Source organism: Vipera ursinii (genome assembly GCF_947247035.1).
Source record: "Vipera ursinii genome assembly, contig: scaffold_413, whole genome shotgun sequence".
In the NCBI taxonomy this organism is placed as follows: Eukaryota; Metazoa; Chordata; class Lepidosauria; order Squamata; family Viperidae; genus Vipera; species Vipera ursinii.
The window spans coordinates 1-20,003 of record NW_028148286.1 but is presented as its reverse complement, the minus strand read 5'-3'; the positions used below and the strand labels follow the sequence as shown (position 1 = coordinate 20,003).

General features: G+C 44.3%; 1 protein-coding gene across 1 annotated transcript; it reads left to right on the top strand.

Annotated features, from left to right (window-relative positions):
* Positions 1-2,948: 2,948 nt before the first annotated feature.
* On the top strand, positions 2,949-18,836 carry LOC310650617 (serine/threonine-protein kinase LMTK2-like; the record flags this gene model as incomplete). Its single annotated transcript, XM_083380201.1, has 6 exons — positions 2,949-3,503; positions 12,849-12,973; positions 15,397-15,541; positions 17,290-17,363; positions 18,076-18,194; positions 18,602-18,836. Coding segments are annotated over 6 exons (1,118 nt in total), but the record flags the coding sequence as incomplete, so codon positions are not given.
* Between the last annotated feature and the right edge of the window lie 1,167 nt (positions 18,837-20,003).

The following is a 20,003-nucleotide window of genomic DNA, read 5'->3' as shown; positions in this document are numbered from 1 at the left end:
TGAGCTACAAATACTCTCTCCTCTTGAAAATCTAGAAGTCCGCCCATCCTAAAAACTGGCCGAGGTTGAAAAACATTGTCTCAAAAGGAGGAAGGCTCTCTCACGTGGCAAAACATCATGGGGCATCGCTTGCACGATGATGTCACAGCAAAGATGACATCATCATGGCTTCCAGCAAACCCTGATGCTTCCACGCAAGGCTGAATTACTCAGGCACTGACTCATCTCTAGATAAAAGGCCAGTTCCGAATACAATGGAGAACTAAATTATACGAATCCTTTCCCAGCAATCAAAGGTCATTATTTTAATTAATTCCAGCATCTCCCCTGCTAAAATGTCTGCCACGTGGCCCAGGAGCATTGATGAGCAATGAAAGCAATTCAACAGCTGAAGACAGAACCAAGGTTATATATTCTGCTTAGAACCCGTGCCATTCATTCCTGCGTTAAGATGAAAGAAACGCTCGGGCCTTCAAACAAAGCCATCCATGCCGGTAGTCCTCAATTTAGGACCTCAGCTGAGCCCCAAATTTCTATTGCTAAGTGAAACGTTTGTTATGTGAATTTTGCCCAATTCTACGACCCTCCTTGCATTGGTTGCTACGCAGTGAATCACTGCAGTTAAGTTAGTAATAAAGCTTCCCAATGACTTTGCTTGTCATAAGGTTACAAATAGGGGATCACGTGACCCCGGGAATAGCAACTGTCATAAATATGACCCAGTTGCTAAATGTCTGAATTTGGATCACGTGAGCCTGGGAGCCGCTGTGGAGGTCGTAAGTGTGAGAATAACTCACTTTTTTCCCCCAGTGCTATCAAATGGTTGTAAATCAAGGACTGTCAGTGTTCCAGTGGCAATAGTTGCATCAGGAGTGAGATGGGCGGCATAGAAATTGAATACATTTTTTTAAAAAATAAATTGGAAAATGCTAACATCTTCTGGGCTAATTTTGCTCCCATCTCCCTAAAAAAGAAAAAAGGAAGAAGTAGTAGTAGCTGAACATCAGAACTACCCAAAGTGGAAGACAAATGCAGATTTTAAATGGGTGCTTTAACCCACCTAAAGCTTTTTGAACAAGTGGCTCTCTTACTGAAATACAGGAATTATTATTATTTTTTCTTTGTGCAAAAAAATTGGGTGATCTAACCCGAACAGCTGCAGGTTTCTTAATTATGCACCGCTATTGTCACCAGCATGCTTACGCAAATTGCTTGGCGTGGGAAGTGTTTTAAAAAAATCTTTTTTTAGGGGATGTTAATTGGATCACGAAGAAGAGATGGGTTGGTTTCTCCTTTCCCTCCCCCACTTTCTGCTTGATTTTTTAAAAAGTATTTCTCCCTTTGCAGAAAGTCTGGCTGAGTCTACCTAAAACGCAGAGACCGAAAGGGGGAAAAGCTACAGAGCTTCAAGGAAAATGCCTGGGTTAAACTGCTAAGGACTTGTTTGGCCCTTGAGTAATTTCCGGTAAAACAAAAGGAGATTTTGGAGCTTTAACAGCAATGGATCCAGACCACTTCCTAGGATGTTTACCACACAAATAGTGAGGAATAGTCATTTGCTCTGTTATAATGAGAAGGCTCTGCTCAGTAAACCAGTTTAACCTGCAGTGCCATATAATTTAAACAAGTTTAATTTGCATTTAGCACCTGAAAGCAGGACAAGAAGCAACGGATGGAAACTAGTCAAGGAGAGAAGCAACCTGGAACTAAGGAGAAACTTCCTGACAGTGAGAACAATTAACCAGCAGAACAACCTGCCTCCAGAAGTTGTGGGTGCTCCAACAATGGAAGTTTTTAAGAAGAGACTGGACAGCCATTTGCCTGAAATGGTATAGGGTTTCCTGCCTGAGCAGGGGGTTGGACTAGATGACCTCCAAGGTCCCTTCCAACTTCTTCTTCTTCTTCTTCTTCTTCTTCTTCTTCTTCTTCTTCTTCTTCTTCTTCTTCTTCTTCTTCTTCTTCTTCTTCTTCTTCTTCTTCTTCTTATTATTATTATTATTATTATTATTATTATTATTATTATTACTACAAATAGTGAGGAATAGTCATTTGCTCTGTTATAATGAGAAGGCTCTGTTCAGTAAACCAGTTTAACTTGCACTGCCATATAATTTAAACAAGTTTAATTTGCATTGAGCTGGGTTTGGCTAATCTTGGAAAGCTATGGTTTGTGCCTCCAGTTGATTTCAGTCAGAAACACAGACACACACACACACACACACCCCAAGGAAGTCCATTAAACACAACTTAGGTAGAGTTTTCCTCCTGTGCAAATTAAATAAAAAATAAAAATAAAAATAAAAATAAAAATGTAATAAATGTAATAAATAAATAAATAAATAAATAAATATGCAGAATTAGCGGACTCAATACTCAAGAATTATATTCACAGACTAATATTTATCCAGTCTGCCCCCTTAAATAAAGTGAAATTTGGACTCGTCCTTAATTGCAAACGTTTGCAGGTACCGACTGTGATAAGGAATAAGGACTGTGATAAGGATAAGAAGGCGTTTCATGATAAGCATGGGGTGCTTGCATTTTTTTTTCCCTTTCCCCTTCCCGCGTCCTTTCCTTTTGTGCGGTGCCTGCCAATCTGCCAAACCTCCCTTGATTTATCAGTAGCTTTGCAAAGGTCAAGCTAGCCCAGGGAGCCGCCGCAGAACTAAGGGCAGAAATGAAGCTCGCGGACACACCTCTGAGCACGCACAGAGTGCATTTCAATTGGGACCAAGCCGCAATCCCTTCGGAGTCCCGTCTTTGGTTCAAAGCCCGCCCCCTCTCTCATCTGATGGGTGGCCCCTCCTGCCAATCACAAAATCTCAGCCGCGAACTCCTTAACTCCGCCTTCCTTCTCCCAGCCTGGGGTGGGGGGAGGAAAAAAAAAAGGCAAAATTTAATTGCTGGCTTCTCCTGCCAATCTGGAGACCAAAGCCCGCCTCTTGCAGCTTTCTCCTTTTTTTCCCCCTCCCCGCCCCACGCGCTGGTTGTCTTGAGGCGGAGGAGGCGGGGCAAAGCCTGCGGTTGGCTGCGACGCGACTGCCACGCCAGGGCGGACTCGCTCCGCCTCCTCGGGGAGCGGATCTCAGGCCGATTGGCCGCTCGGCCAGCCAATCTGGCGGCGGCGGGCCAATCCCCGCGTCGCCCTCTCTCAGGTAACCCGGAAGATGGCGGCGGCGGCGAGGACGAGGCGAGGCGCCGCTGCCGGCCGTGCCGCGTGAGGGAAGCGGAGCGGCGGCGGCGGCGTTGGCGGCGGCTCCTGCCCTCCTCGGCCTCCTCCTCCTGCTGCTGCTGCCGCTTTGCGCCGTCCTTCTCCGGCGGGAACCCATGCCGGCCTTTGCGAGCCCCGCCGGCTGAGGCGAGACAGGCCCGGCTGCGGACCGCGCTGAGGACTCGGGATGCCGGGCCGGCTGCTGCGCCCGCGCTCGGCTGCGGCGGCCTCGGACTCCTCTGCCTGTGGCTGGGCGGCAGCCAGGCGGCTCCGCTGCCGCCCGCAGGGCCAGGTGAGAAGCCGGGAAGGGCGGGAAGGAAGAGCCCCCCCCCTCTCTCACCCGGGGCAGGGCGGGGGGGGCTGTTGAGGAGCCCGCAAGAGGCGGGGATGGGGTTGCCTTCCCCCCTCCCGCCATGACCCCCCCTCCCTCGCCTTCGCCTCGAATCGCCCAGCCTGGCCTACCTGGCCGGGTTGTTGTGAGCCTCAAGGGCGGCGGGGGTGGGGTGGGGTGGGGGTGTCTGAAGCCCCTGCAGGGAAAGATTGGGGGGGTTGTTGTTGATTCAGTCGAGGCCCTGCAAGAAAAGAGAGAGAGAAAGAGAGAGAGAAAAGCTTTTCTTTCTCAAGTTCGTTTCTCCTCCCCCCCCTTCTAGCCTGTCCCCCTTATTTCAGGGGTCTTCCAACTTGGCCCTTTGATGACTTTGTGGACTTCAACTCCCAGAATTCCTCAGCCAGGCGTGCCTGGCTAAGGAATTCTGGGAGTTGAAGTCCACAAGTCATCAAAGGGCCAAGTTGGAAGACCCCTGCCTTATTTGATCTCTCTATAATAAGATTAATTGATTCATCCGTTCTGGGCCTTGGAGAGAGCCCAGGGTGGGATGGAGGCCCTCGAGGGGCCCCTTGGATTGCTGGTGGTCGTTGGGGTGGGTGGGTGGGGGGTACTGTTGCTTGCATTCTTTTTATACTGGGATTTCGTGGGGGGGGGGGGTTTATGGCTTGTAAGCCTCCCCCCCTGAGTCACTGAGGGTTTTTAGCGGCTTTATAAATCCAGTTGGTCAATCAATCAAATGAATAAATATCCCCATATAAATCCAATAAATGTCACCATATAAATCCCATAAATAAATACGATAGCCATATAAACTCAATAAATACATACGCAAATAAATACGATTTATATAGCTGCCCACCCAGACGGGTATAGGTTCTGGTTAAGCAGGGGGCTGGACTAGAAGACCTCCAAGGTCCCTTCCAGCTCTATTCTATCTCCCTCTCTTGTGACTCTGGGCAGTTCTTGTTTTTGTGTGTGTGTGTGTGTGTGTGTGTGTGTGTGTGTCTTCTCTTCCTCTGGTTGCCTTTCCCATTATGGACCTCCTCCACCAGCTTGGGACCTTGCCTGGATCGCTCTGTCCCATCCCCAGTACTCCAGCGTCCATCCTCTCCAGTGTAAGGGTCACTCTGGCAGGCCAAGATCTCTGGAGAGGGCTGGCATGCAAAAAAAAAAGAGAAGAAAAACAAGCTGGTTTGGTTTGATTAGTTTCATTTCAAGATCCATTGCTTCTTGTCCTGCCTTCAGGTGCTTTGGAAAATAGGTTGACCGCCTCTTTCGTGTGGCTGCAGTCATGCTTAAACATTGGTGTTTTAAACATCTGGAGTGAAGGGAGACTCCACGGTCTCCAGAGGCAGCCCGGTTCATGGTTGAACACCTCACAAGGTTAGGAAATTCTTCCGATATGAAATCATAGAATGTTGGGATCTCTGGTGATCATCAAGTCCCACCCCAGGCCCTTTGCAGGAATTCTCATTCCTTAACAAGTGGCGGACCAGTCTCTGGTTTAAACATCTGCATCTCCCGTGGTCGTCTTTTCCATTATGAAATAGCTTATTGTTATGACATTCTTCCACATGTTCACCATCTTTCTGTTTTAAGTCCTTTGCCTCTTGGCCTTGCTTTCATGTCCTCCCTGATCCCATTTTTCTGTTCTTTTTCTTATGGCACTTCTTCATCGTTAATATCCATTTGCCGACCACAAAGCAATTGCAATTCATCATTTTTATCTCCTACTGGGGTACATCCTAGAAAGCCTACAGCTTGCAAGGAGCTTAGGTAGAAAAAAAAAGTAATATGTAGACAGAAAAGAATATAGGTGTAATCTCTCTCTCTCTCTCTCCGTTATACATTTGCAGATGTGTGTGTTGATGTGAGAAATGAAGAATCTCACCTTAACATGGATGGAAGGGGGGGGGGAAAAGTGAGGAGAAAAAAAAGATTGTTCAGTGCTGCTGTTATAAATCACACTTCACCTATTTTCTAAGCAAACCTGAGTTTTGGGTAGAACCATCCCAACGTTAAGATTTTTTTTTTGCATTTTGACCTGCTTTTTATGTGCTTCCTGTGTTGGTGTCTAAAAATTACTCCGTTAACAAACAGCTTTATGCCAATAGGGATGATATACTTTTAGTTTGTGAAAACAACTGTGTTAAAGTAAGTTAATTTTTAAAATGCCATGAAATACTCCCCTGTGAATACAAGAGAGTGAAGTTTCTTATAGGGTATAATCATCAAATTCCTTTATGCATGTGTAAAGGTTTTCCGTCACTGGGGCAAGCCTATTGTGTAGGTAAATGGCAGACACATTAGTAGCACAATGTAAAAAAAAAGGGAACTACAGTGGATAAGAATAATTATCATTATCACTATCCAAATAACTACCCTGTCTTGGTTCCATTTCTTCCCACGTATTTAAGAACCCCCCACAAATTATTCTGTGTCTAAACCTAGAAATTCAGTTTGTGACAAGTTGTGACAAATAACTGGACATAACCTTTCGGGATGTGTTCATTCTTTATAGAAGCAACTTATTGGTTAATATGCCTTTTGGATTTCAAACATCTTATGAAATGGTTCCCCACAGTGATTCAGATGCTAAACTAGTCTTAAGGGAATAATACAATTGAATCTGTTAGCTTGATTCATTGAGTCATCTTGGGTGTTAGGTTTATCTCAGGTCTTGAATAAATTATAATTGCTCTCAGAAGATTATCGTCATTGTCTGAAGTTTAGTAGAAATCAAAAGTAGCTTAACATTTTCACATCTCTCTTTTGCTGCAACCGATGCGTTCTTTCTTTGTCTTCCATATCTTTTTTTCCCCCCCCTGAGACTTAATTTGGAAATTATTGGCCTGTGTTTAATGAAATAGAGATTCTGCAGAAGCAAAAAGGAATTTGAAAATGGCCAAATGTCAGCATTTGAAAGAGTTCCTGATAATACTGTTGTGAGGAGCTTTCGAAATGTAGCATGTGCAGAGTGTAATATGTTGTATTTTCATACGTAATGGTAGACCTGGGAAGTACGATGTGCAATACCTGAAATGCAACATTTCATTCTGGTGTTTTTACAGTTTCTGTGTTGAAACAGGATGTGCGGCTGCTTTAAAACTGATCGGTGTGCCTATCCCTTGATAGGTTTCCTTCTGCTTTTCAAATAGAATGTTCATCCTATTTGCAACAAATTCCCCACCATACAGGTAGTTCTCGGGTTACAACAGCTCATTTAGTGACGGTTTCAAAGTTATGACAGCACTGAAAGAAGTGACTGACGAACGTTTTTCACATGACTGTTGCAACATTCCCCAGGGTCTCGTGATCAAAATTCAGATGCTTGGCAACTGACTCCTATTTACGACGATTGCGGTGTCCCAGGGTGACGTGATCCCCTTTTGCGACCTTCTGACAAGCTTGACTTAACCACTGTGTTATTAAAGGGAGTGCAGTGATTCACTTAACCACTGTGGCAAGAAAGCTCGTAAAATGGGGCAAAACTCATTTAACAACTGTCTCGCTTAACAAGAAAGATTTGGGGGGCTCAGCTACCGTCGCAAGTTGAGGACTGCCTGTACAGTACTAAGACTTTGGTTCGGCGTACACTTACCAAAGTGCCAGCTCCATTGTTGAATACAATAGCCGTTACTTTCAAATAAAGTGCATAGGGTCAAATAGAAAAGGCTTCAGGAGTAATTGTCATTAACCTATAAAGATTTACTGCCTTACATTTCCATTATTTAAACTGGGACACATGCTGCAGTCCCATTCAGAGCTGGATGATGAAATGCACAAACCAGCCAAATATTGAAGGGAGAATTTAAACAGGTCGACTTTTTTTTTTTTTTGGCCAGTTTTGATGCTTACGACCCTTGGCTGTGCTGTTAACAAAAGCTAAGCCACTGCGTTCTTCTTAGTAACTGATCTACCAGTGTCCGTCATTGCAATCCCACAGCCGAATGAAGATATTTGCTTTTTTTTTTTTTTTTTTTTTTTTAGAAATAGTCAGTGAATGTTCGCTTGCACGTTGTGGCCAAAGTCTACATTCAGGTGTGAAAGCAAAGCACCTTTGACCTCGTGTCATGAGACACAAGTTTTACATTGGGCAAGGAATGAACTGTTGCTTGAAAAGGTAAAGGTAGATCTTTGGTTTGCTTTCCAAGGGTACCTGCCTGATTGTCTAAATCGGTATTTCTCAAAATTCGGCAACTTTTAAGACGTGTGGACTTTCAACACGCAGAATTCCCCAGCCAGCCAGAGACGCTGATAGAAATGGTCCCGCAGCCCAGAGGATGCTACTGCATTTGTGTTGCTTTGTGGTCTAGTGGAGTCCAGATGTTTTGACCAGCTTCACTGAGTGACAGTTAAAGCACCCCCATCTGCAAATCATAAACTTGCCCGGCTGTAGGTACGTCCTGTGTGTAGATTCAACATGGTGAGCACAAAATACACATACTGTGTTAGTAGCAACTTTGCCCCTCCAGCTGAAAGTCCTAAAATTTGGGGCACTTTCTGTCCAGTTCCATGTCTGTAGGGAATTACAACAATCCACCTTTACTTTCTGAGCTGTTCCAACTGTTGTTTTGAAATTTTTCTCCCCATTCTTTTATTGTTTTGGGGTTTGGTCTTCAGTATGCAGGCAATTTCTTCCTGCTTTCTGTACACAGGATTTTGTTTCTTGCTACTCCAGTTTTGTTACATACCTCCCTGGATTCTGCCTGCTCTGCGCCCTTGAACTTAGCAGACCTCTTTTGCTTTAGGTTACAGTGTGATCTTCATGATTTAGACTTCTCTCTTTTCTTAAACCATTTCGCAGTTCCGTTTTTTTCCCCGTTTCCAGGGGCAAAATTTGAAATGGGCAACTTCCAAGTAAAATGAAGAAATATATTATCGTTGTTTTAAGAATGAACGAAAAGGCCCTACTTTGTTTTAACCCTGATCATTAAATGCCGGACCAAATAGTGAATCTCCTAGAGCTAATTGAAAACACCAAGTCTTAACTTTGGAATTATGTCAGGAGAGGAACGTTGTCTATGTTAATATAACCAGCCACAAATCTTTTGATACATTGGCACCTACTTTTTTGCTCCGTAGGTTATTTACAAATCACACCGCAGGGATCCCATATTATGCTGTAGCAGCTCATCCTGTACCCCAAAGCAGCAAATACCTACTTCTCCACCCACCCCACTTTCTAAGCTGTTACTTGGGACCTGCTTATTTTAATAAGTAAGTTGGAAGGGACCTTGGAGGTCATCTAGTCCAACCCCCTGCTCAGGCAGGAAACCCTATACCATTTCAGACAAATGGCTGTCCAGTCTCTTCTTAAAAACCTCCAGGGTTGGAGCATTCACCGCTTCTGGAGGCAGGTTGTTCCACTGGTTAATTGTTCTCACTGTCAGGATGTTTCTCCTTAGTTCTAGGTTGCTTCTCTCCTTGACTCCATCCGTTGCTTCTTGACCTGCCTTCTGGTGCTTTGGAGAAGAGCTTGGCTCCCTCTTCTTTGGGGCAGCCCCTGAGATACTGGAAGACTGCTATCATGTCACCCCTCACCCTTCTCTTCATTAAACTACACATACCCAATTCCAGCAACCGTTCTCTATATGTTTTAGCCTCCAGTCCCCTAATCATCTTTGTTGCCCTTCTCTGTACCCTTTCTAGAGTCTCGACATCTTTTTTACATCGTGGTGAAAAGCATAAAGTAGCTTTTGTGATGAGCAAAAATCTTTTTGAATCACCGAGCAGCGTGTGGACTACGATTATTCCCAGGCAGGTCAAAAAGGAGCCTTGACGCTTGGGTTGAATTGCGTTTGAAAGTTCAATCTCTGGACTGAATTTTTGTGAAAGATTCAAGGGTGGGAGGAAAAACGGAACTTTGAAATATCAACACATATGAAAGATGCCAAGTTATAAGATTTTGAGGGCACATACGTGTGTGTGTGTGTGTGTGTGTGTGTTTTAAATAGGAAAAAAAATCTTATGGCGATGAGCAAATTCCCATGGCCTGAATAACCCTACTAGACTTGATTGGCTGATGACCTTCAATATTGGAGGCTCTGATTGGTTGGGATAATGTGATGGGGCTGAAGACAGCCCTGAACAGACTGCTAGGATTAACACATCTTTTTACATGTACTGCTTTCTGAGTGGAAAGCGGAATTAATAGCTGTGATTATTTTGTTTGTTAAGGGAGAGGCAAGGTGACGTAGCAAGTTCACAATTGGGTGTGATATAACAGTGGCACACTCTTCCCTGTTGTTCTAGCTCTAATTTCCAGCTTTGCTTGTCCTCTTACAAATAGGCCTGAGATAACTATTTGTTTAACTTCTGATTGTACGGTTGCATTATGAACATATGTTGTGCTTGTGTACAGAGTGCCATCCCTCTTTCAGGGTGCCACTATTCAAATTATTAGTTTGTCCCTGCAGAAGAGTAGCATTAGCATCATATTAAAACTTAACCGGCTAACATTTAAAAAGAGGAGGAGGAGGAGGAGGAGGATGTTAAACCTTGGACTTAATCTATGCCCCGCTGGCTGAGGAATTCTGGGAGTTGAAGTCCACAAGTCATAAAAGGGACAAATTTGAAGACCCCTGGCTTATATGGTCCATGCTGGCTGAGGAATTCTGGGAGTTGGAAGTCCACAAGTCATAAAAGGGACACATTTGAAGACCCCTGGCTTATATGGTCCATGCTGGCTGAGGAATTCTGGGAGTTGGAAGTCCACAAGTCATAAAAGGGCCAGGTTTGAAGACCCCTGTTGTCAAAGCAAAGGGAAGCTGAAGTGAGATTGTAAAGCCACTGTTTTGCTTAGTGGCCAAGTTCTCTTAAAAACCAAGTTGCCACTCCCATGTGTGGTTGCTAGATGAGGATGACCTGTATCTTGGATGGATAGTTCACCTCACTTATATTGAAAGAGAAGAAGACCCTTAGTCAGGCCTTGGGTCTTAGGAATTAATGGGGCAAATTGATCACTGTCACCCATCTTTCAAGGACCCCGGCACCTTCACGTTTAGCTCCATGAAGGTCAAAGCCGCCATGGCGAGGAAGGAACACCGCCTTTGATGCCTCCTTTTTTTGAATCAAACTCCGTAACGATCAAGGGCAAGCATCCTCATAGCTTTCCATCCAAGCCGTTTGGGTGAAATTTATTTATTTTTTTTATTTTTAATTCCATTTATATCCCGCCCTTCTCCGAAGACTCAGGGCGGCTTACAAGCTTAGCAGTAGCCTTCATTCTATGTATATGCCTGCTTATTAGGGCTTTCACACCCACCCCCAAGCGGCATTATTACAAAGTCAGCTTAATTGCCCCCAACAATCTGGGTCCTCATTTTACCTACCTGGGAAGGATGGAAGGCTGAGTCAACCTTGAGCCTGGTGGGACTCGAACCTGCAATAATTGCAGGCAGCTGGTGTTACTTAAGGAGGCATTAGCCCACTGCTCCACCAATTGCGGCAAGAGTTGAGGGAATCTCCACCAGAATCAGAAAGGGAATCAAGCAGGTCCTTCTCAGGTCCAGGCACGCTCACTTAAAAATCAATTTACATTCACGAGTTGCTCATGCTTCAGGATGACTTCTAGTGCAATATGAGGCATGCCTGTATAAGCATGCTTCTTGCAGACCCGAAAGGCAAATATGCAGATTAACTAGAGTTTAAAGACTTACTCTTTGATCTTGTTTCTGGGGGGGCGCGCGCGCAATCTCCAACTAAATCCCGTCAGAGCGTGAGTTTTATGCCCTTGTTCTGTCCTAGTTTTAAGGAGAGCATCTTGAGATCTCTCTGCACTGCGATTATTCAGCGGCATAATTCTGCTTTTCAGACTCCTACATCCCGCCTGTCAAATCAGTACAGCACTGTAATTTTTATTCTCGGTGAGATTTCTTAACCCAGCATGGTATTTGTCCCTGTATATTGTGAGTCTATGGCCAGCATAAAGTGTAGATCTTTTTTTTTAAAAGTTTCATAAAATGTTGAACTTAAAAAAAACACATAATTTTCGGACAACTACATTGGCGTTCAGTAAATTATTATTTTTTCCTCGGTAGCTATTATTTTTTTTAGGAGAGGCTGTATGTGTCACAAGGCTGAACTGTGTTGTACGTCTTGTTGAATTTTCAAAGCATTATTTTTCACTAAAATATAGCTTTGATTCTCCCTAGGTGGAAGCGAGTTTAGACTATTACTGAAATATTTGTTTGTTTATTATCTGTCATGTCTAGCTGAACAGTGGCATTCAACCTCAGGATTAGTGTTACACCTTGCTTTAGATTCATTTCACCCTGCTCAGACTCCTTTCTCCTCTGTACAATTTCTTTTAGAGATTTTTCTTGATGGAGATTTTTTTCTTCGTTGATTATAAGCATTACTCAAAGACTTGGTTTATTTGAGTGGGATGAAAATTCTGTGTCAAAATTTGGATATGTTTTTATATCTGATACTGCTCATGTCACATTTAAAAAAGAGCGTTTGTTCTAACCAACAAATTATAATAGTTAACAGTTTGGCAAATAAGCTTTAGGCGGTAATTTAAAAATCATTGCTAATGCCTGCCATCAGTGGACCCCTCCAAGGGATAATAATTAAGAATCTTTTTAGCCTGTGCATATATCTTATTTGGAAGACTTTATATAACGTCGTTTAGTTGAGCGAAAAATTGGGTCTGGGCCAGCAAAATGTAATAATCTTGGACAAAATCCCATTTTAATCTAACCTTTGGTTTAAGGTGTGTCCAGTCAGATGCTGCTGTAAAACATTCACAGAGAATCTGTTTGTTCCCCAACATCCAAACAGTTGGAGACATCCTACTGTTGAATATGGAGATCCTGTTGATGTTACCCCACGTGTCTAATTTAGATAATTTGAAAGCCATTCACGTGCAATAACTTGTTTCTGGTGCAAAAATATTCCTCTGGTGGATTTAAAGCATACAACCTGCTTTACGCCTAGGACAAACAAACAGGAAAAAGATATCCGTGCTAAGGCTTGTCTGCTAGTTGATGTATTGCAAGAAGGAACAATGAAGGCATCCCAGTGCTAATTAACATGTTAAATTAGAAAGAGTGCGTGGGAAGGGAAATTGTCAGAAATCAAAAGCCGTAAATTGAGGTTCACTGATCCTTAAAACCTGATAGTTTATTATTTATGCTGTCTTCCTTTCAAACGGTTCCTTAAATATGCCAACAAGCAGGGATCTATTATCAAGAGTAAATTGTGAGAAATGTTACATTCTTTTCCCCTACGGTTTGCAGTGTTTGTTCTGCTGTATAAGTGCACTAAAACCTCATTAAAGTAAGCCCCATTTTATTTTTCCAGGAGAAGAGGCAGCTTTTGAAATTTCCTATTCACTGGTGGTTCTTTCTGCCGGTGGCCTCTTAGTTTTGATACTACTGCTTGTAAACTGTGTTTCCTGTTGTAAAGATCAAGAGATCAACTTCAAGGTGAGTAGCATCAAGAAACAATTTCCTTCGTTGGACGAGTAATCCTCGACTTCACGATCACAACATTTTTGCTGCTAAGGGGAACGTTTGCTGGGTGAGTTTTGGCCCATTTTGTGACCCTTTCTCGCCATAGTTGTTAAGTGAACCATTGCGGTTGTTAAGTTAGCAACGTTGTTCAAGTGAACCTGGCTTCCACACTGACTTTGCTTGTCAGAAGGTCGCAAAAGGGGACCCCAGGACACTGCAACCGTCATAAATATGAGCCAATTGTCGAGGGTCTGAATTTTGATCACGTGACCCTGGGGAGGCTGCCGAGGTCGTAAGTGTGAAAAACAGCCACAAGTCCCTTTTTGCAGTGCTGTTGTGACTTCAGACGGTCGCTAAATGAACTCTTGCAAGTCGAGGACTACCTGGGGAGGCTGCCGAGGTCGTAAGTGTGAAAAACAGCCACAAGTCCCTTTTTGCAATGCTGTTGTGACTTCAGACGGTCGCTAAATGAACTCTTGCAAGTCGAGGACTACCTGTGCGATTGCACTGGCAACATAGCAAAAGATACCGACAAAGAGAAATATTAACTAAGGAATGTTAAATGTCATTTTATGCAAAGGAAGCCTGGGGTCGTTTTCTTTAAAAGTGACTTCGCCAAGGTCATTTAAAATAGTTTAGAACCGCTATGCATTTTGAATTTTTGCCACATTTAACCACGGGACGCTAAGAAAGAGCTAGCGTACTGCAAACTGTAGCCCCTCGTCCACAGACTTGAGAAAGTCTCACCTTGCTTGGCTTTTCAAGGTCAGCGCCAGATGCCATCATCTTGTGAGGCTGCTTCACACTCCAGAACTGTCAGGATGAGGATTGATTTCTGGGAATGCGGAGAACGAAACAAACAAGATAGCAAACCACCTTTGTTCAAAACACCCGAACGAACGTTGAGCTTAAAAAAAGATCCTCTATCGGTCATTTTTTCCTGGGGTGTTCATCTCTGCCTCGTGTTAGCGTTGCCTTCTTCCCAGCCATCTTAGCACAGCAAAATGACACCAAAGCCTATGGCTTCCTGTGTGGGCCCAAGTACCAAGAAACAGTCACGCGGATCACACGAGACTAAAATAAAATAAAACTCAAATCCATGTGGATTTTATAGGACACAAATTGAACAGAATCCAGCAAAAATCCAAACACCAGGACTGGGGGTGGAGAGTGAAACTTGTTCTGTGCTTGGAAATGGTAACCATAACAGGGCTTGTAATGCATGTCTCTTGAGATTTTTTTTTAAAAAAATCCTCCTTTTGCAACCTTCTGACCAGCAACATCCATGGGGAAGCCAGTTTCACGTAACAGTCATGTCGCTAACACAACACCTGTGATGGTCCGCTCAGCAACCGAGGCAAGAAAGATTGTAAAATGGGGGCAAAGCTCAGTTAACAACTGTCTCACTTAGCAACAGAAATGTTGGGCTCCATTGTGGCCGTAAGTCGAGGGCTGCTGGTTGGAAATAGGGGATGGTCGTGTTTGTATTGTTCAACTGCTCTCCGTGCGTGACATTATCATCATTAAGAGGGGCTAAAAATGGCCTAGGCCCATTTCCCTCAATCAATAAATAAGAAAGTCTGGCTGGAACCGCACACCGCTTTGCCCGTGTTTTGTTCTGGGTGATGTAGAAGAATAACAAGCCAGAATCATAAATCATAAATTGCCTTCAGTGCAGTGGATCAAAGGTTGCGTAGCCGAGCAGTTCTGTTAAAAGACCATTTTCACCCGCCCAAGTTTTCCTGGTGGCAGAATTTGACACTTCTTATTCCCTTTTGCACTCCAGGTTAAAAGGTTTTGTAGCTCAATTAAGATTGGCTTCTGCAGCATCCGTGGCTGACCAAAAAAATGGTTTTTCAAAGAACTAGGGTGCTGCATGGTGCATGATGTGTTTTGCCATCAAGCCTGATTTGTCCAAATTTTAAGTTCAGTGGGGGAAAAAAGAAAAAAAAAGCGAAGCAAAATCTTTTTGGCAGCCATGCCCAAAAGGCATCTGGTAGGCCACAGTGTACTCAAGAAATAATCAATTGTGTGTTGAATGATACACCCTACATCAAGGTTCTCGGCCTTAGCAATTTTAAAATGTGCAAACTTCAGGGCTGGCTAGGAAATTCTGGGAGTGGAAGCCTACATGTCTTAAAATTGCTGAGGTTGAGAAACACTGCCCTAAACAAACCCCCCAAGTTGACTAATCTTTTTTTCTTTTTCTTTTACAAAAGCGTAATGTGCATTCATCCATAAAACGTGGCATTATAGCATGACTAACGGGCTTAGGAGCGTTTTGACGTCTGCGATCCATATAGACGTATAAACTGGGTTTGGCCTGCCACATGCAAATGCAGTTCTTTTCTGTCGGGCACGTCTGTGTCAGTCTGCCAATCTCTCTGCCTTGGTAGGAATTTGAAGACAATTTTGATGATGAACTAGACTTCACGCCGCCTGCAGAAGACACCCCGACAAATCAGTCTCCAGCGGAGGTGTTTACACTCACGGTCCCCAGTGTTTCTCTCCTGGCTCCATCCCAATTCCAACTTCCAACAGGTATGATGATCCCCATCAGATACCTGCCCTTCTGTATCCTCCAGTATTCCATTATGGTGTCGTTGGTGTCGTTTCTTCTTGCTATCCTAGGCACAGCTACAATCTTGTGATATGGTTCAGAGAACTAGACCTGCTTAATTTTGAGGTTTGGGATCCCAGCCAGGCTGTTGTGTCCTGGCACAGGGACTCGTTACAATGCTTGACACGGATGCAACGTGAAGGAGGACTCGGTCGAGCCGTTAGTTAAATACCGTGGATGTCTAAGACTTAAGTATTGTGGGTGTAATTTTGAAAGAGAAAAATCCCCTTTAAGCTGGAAGGACGATCATTAAACTTTGAATTCTGGCCGAGTTCGGTGTGGCTTACTCTCCAGTATACCCTGTTGGGCGGTAAAGGCAGAAGTGAAAGTAGCTTTTTTTCCCTTCCCCTAAACATGAACGGGATTAGCTTGTGCAAGTTTCTGGCGGATAGGAAATTTGTCTCTCGGGTTCGTTTGGGCTTTTCTACCTTGAATGCCGCAGCGAAGAGAAAAAGGAACACAAAGCTACTGAAATCACTTGGTCTCCCCTGGAAATGTTGACGAAGCTGGATGCCGTGTTCCCGACGGCACAGATGGCACGTGGAATGGTGGGATAATCTTCCTAACACAAGACAAAAGAAGCCCGGGACCGCTGTATTTGCAGGACATGGAAAGATAGCTAAAATAGGGGTGTGGAATCCCTGCTATTGTCTCCGTATACAATATGAAACCGGCCATTGTGCTAGGTCATTTTATAGAACAGGGGTCTGCAACCTTGACAGCTTTTAAGACGTGTGGACTTTAGTTCCCAGAATTCCTCAGCCAGCATAGCTGGCTGAGGAATTCTGGAAACTAAAGTCCACACGTCTTAAAAGTTATCAAGGTTGCAGACCCCTGATGCAGAATATTTGTTTGAGTGTAATCCATTATATAGGGACGCGGTGGCTCAGTGGGTTAGGACGCTGAGCTTGTCGATCACAAAGTCGGCAGTTTGGCGGGTCGAATCCCGAGTGCCGCGTAGCAGAGTGAGCGCCTGTTACTCGTCCCAGCTTCTGCCAACCTAGCAGTTCGAAAGCACGTAAAAAATGCAAGTAGAAAAATAGGGACCACTCCGGTGGGAAGGTAACAGCGTTCCGTGCGCCTTTGGCGTCTAGTCATGCCGGCCACATGACCACGGAGACGTCCTCGGACAAGCGCTGGCTCTTCAGCTTTGAAACGGAGATGAGCACCGGCCCCTAGAGTTGGAAACGACTAGCACACATGTGCGGGGGAACCTTTACCTTTTACCTTTTTAATCCATTATATAACTACAGCTATTCTGTTAACCCGTTTACTTAGAGTTTAATGTGTGGCATGAACCCAGCCTCGGAGTTTTCTCTCTTCCTACGGCACTCCGTGGAATTGGAATAGATTGGTTCATAACATTATTGGTGGTGCTGCTTATACTGTAGGAAACCCATATGTTGGGTTGTAATCCAGGAGTCTCGTTCCTCTGGCAGATGCTGTTACCTCAACAGAACAGTTTGTGATCTCAGGGCAGATGTTGGAAACGAGACACGGAGAATGCCTTGGCTTCAGACTGATAGGACAGGACAGGGCAGCTATGATTTTGTCCGGCTGTATTGTAACACAAGAGTGATATTGGATTTCTTTGGGGGGGAAAAAAGGCTTTATCTAGCCAAACTTTGCGACTGCTTCTTTTAACGTCTTTGCTTTCTCTACCCCACAGAAGATCTGAAAGCTCAGGTTGCTCGTCAGAATCTCAACTACATCCAAGAAATAGGAAATGGCTGGTTTGGGAAGGTAAGCAATCTGCATCCTGATTATTCTTCCGTTCACTTACCTATCACTTCTTGTTGTTGTTGTTAGCTGCGAAGTCGTGTCCGACCCATCGCGACCCTATGGACAACGTTCCTCCAGGCCTTCCTGTCCTCCACCATCTTCTGGAGTCCCTTTAAGCTCAGGCCTACTGCTTCAGTGACTCCATCCAGCCACCTCCTTCTCTGTCGTCCCCTTCTTCTCTTGCCCTCAACCTTTCCCAGCATGAGGCTCTTCTCCAGTGAGTCCTTCCTTCTGATTAGATGGCCAAAGGATTTGAGTTTGAGCTTCAGGATCTGGCCTTCTAAAGAGCAGTCAGGGTTGATCTCCTCTAGGACTGACCGGTTTGATCGCCTTGCAGTCCAAGGGACTTGCAGGAGTCTTCTCCAGCACCGTAGTTCAAAGGCCTCCATTCTTTGGTGCTCAGCCTTTTTTTATGGTCCACCTTTCACTGCCATACATTGCAACTGGGAAGACCTATCACTTAGAAATATTTTTAATGATAAAATGGAGCCCACAACAACAAATCTCTTGAATCAGTGTGATGTATAAGCTGGCCATCTTGTTGGTAAGAAGCTTAAGGCTAGGGGTGTCCAACCTTGGCAACTTTTAAGACCCGTGGACTTCAACTCCCAGAATTCCCCAGCGAGCCGTGGATGCTGAAGTGGAACTGAGGTTTAATTCTTTTTTGTTTCAGGTTCTGCTGGGGGAGGTTTACACTGGCACTAGCGTAACCCGAGTCATTGTGAAGGAGTTGAAAGCCACTGCGAATCCTAAGGAACAGGAGCGGTTTTTGAGACATGGGGAGCCCTATTTGTAAGTAGCCCCCTCAGCCTTTCCTAAGGGTACATTTGGAGCAAGTAGAAGAGCAGCGATGACCTTGGCCTCCCCAATGCCCAAAATCTCAAGCCAGGTTTAATTGTAGGAAGGAGAGCCTAGAGCTCTGGCTAGTTGACCAATGGGAATAGGAGGAACGTTGCAAAGACGCGTAGATGTTGGCTAACGGCGTTAGCCGCTGCAAAATGTTTCACTGCGTTTAGCTTTAAAATATTTTCCAATACGTCAGCGGACGGAGACTCATTCTCCTTTCCCACCCAGGTTTTTAATGTCACAAGCCACCTAGAGCCTTCGGAGAAGGGCGGGATATAAATGGGATTAAAATAAAAATACAAATCATGGTTCCTGGTCTTGATGTTTACTTTCTGAACTTCTCTTCTTTACAGTATCCTTCAGCATCCCAATGTTCTCCGCTGTACCGGCCAGTACGTGGAAGCCATTCCTTATCTGTTGGTATTTGAATTTTGCGACCTGGTGAGTCAATGAAATATCAGTCGCCCTCCATTGGAGTTCGGTGTCCATCTTGCTGATGGTTCCCTTAGAAATTCTGCCAATTTGAGGAAGGTGAAAGGAACGCCAGTTGACCTCTTGCATTTGTCCATGGCTTCATCTGAACTGTTGTGGCTTGCCTGGATTCCAGGTAGCTAGAATAAACAAGCCAAGTGGACAATAGGAACAATGAACTGATCTGATAAAATAGAATAAAGGTCAGCTGGAGATCTGCTAGGGTTATTTTGCAAGGCGGGTTGCTCTTCTAACACATTTTAAATGCTTTACAATGCGTTTGCATGCAGCCAAAATGTGTTAACAATCATTATTCGGTGAGATGAGAGGACAGTTGCCTTTCCTAGCACAGCCACCCCCTGCCCTTCCAGATTCGGGTTTTTTTTATTTATTTATTTACACACACATACCTGTGAAATACATAGATCTCGGCCAGTCTGGCCTCTTTTATGCTAATTCTGTAATAATTTCTTGCATCTCTAGAGATATTCAGTGCTAATTTATGTTTCGCTTAATTTCCTGGCCTCTGAGGAAGGTGACAGCGGTTGTGTAAAATAAACTGGCATCATCTTTTTTTTTTCCCTCCTTCTTCTTGTGAAAAATGCATACTGTTTGGATATGTTTTATTTGCATCTGTGTGTTTTCACAGTTCTGATCATTTCAGCTCGTTTGCAATCAGCTTTGGCATATTACACCTAAAAAAAAAAAATCACTTTCTTCCTGTTCACACAGGAACAGCTTCAGAAACAAACGGCAACGATTCCGGACTTTGATCCTCAGGACAAAATCTGATGCAATGAACTTTGCACACACAGGGGGCTGGGAGTCCATAAGCATATGGACTTTTCATTATGGCCGCTGGAAGAAATTGCTGCCTGTTTTAGTCAAATTCAAGCTTGTCTTGGAAGCAGAGGAACATAATATACAGCAGCTGCGAAAACACTTCCCTGGCTGCAAATATATGAGCTGAGGGTAGCTTCTGTAAGTGAGAAAAAAGAGTGGGAGGTGATGCTAGTGTTAATTTGCATTTGTGCCCCTCAGCCCTGCGGAACACATGCATTTATAGCTACAACTGCGCGCAAGAACGTGGTTAAAAGGAGGCGGTAAAACCGTCTTCTGACTTAAGCAGATGAGACCCGGTTACATTGCTACACCATCGCATTCCCGTGTGGCAGCTGGCGTTGGCATTTAGAAGGGGTCGGGAGCAGAATTTTAAAGTGGTAAACCTGGCCTCCTTTGTCAGTATTGGTGGGCCTGTTCTAATTTATTTAGATCCATTGATTT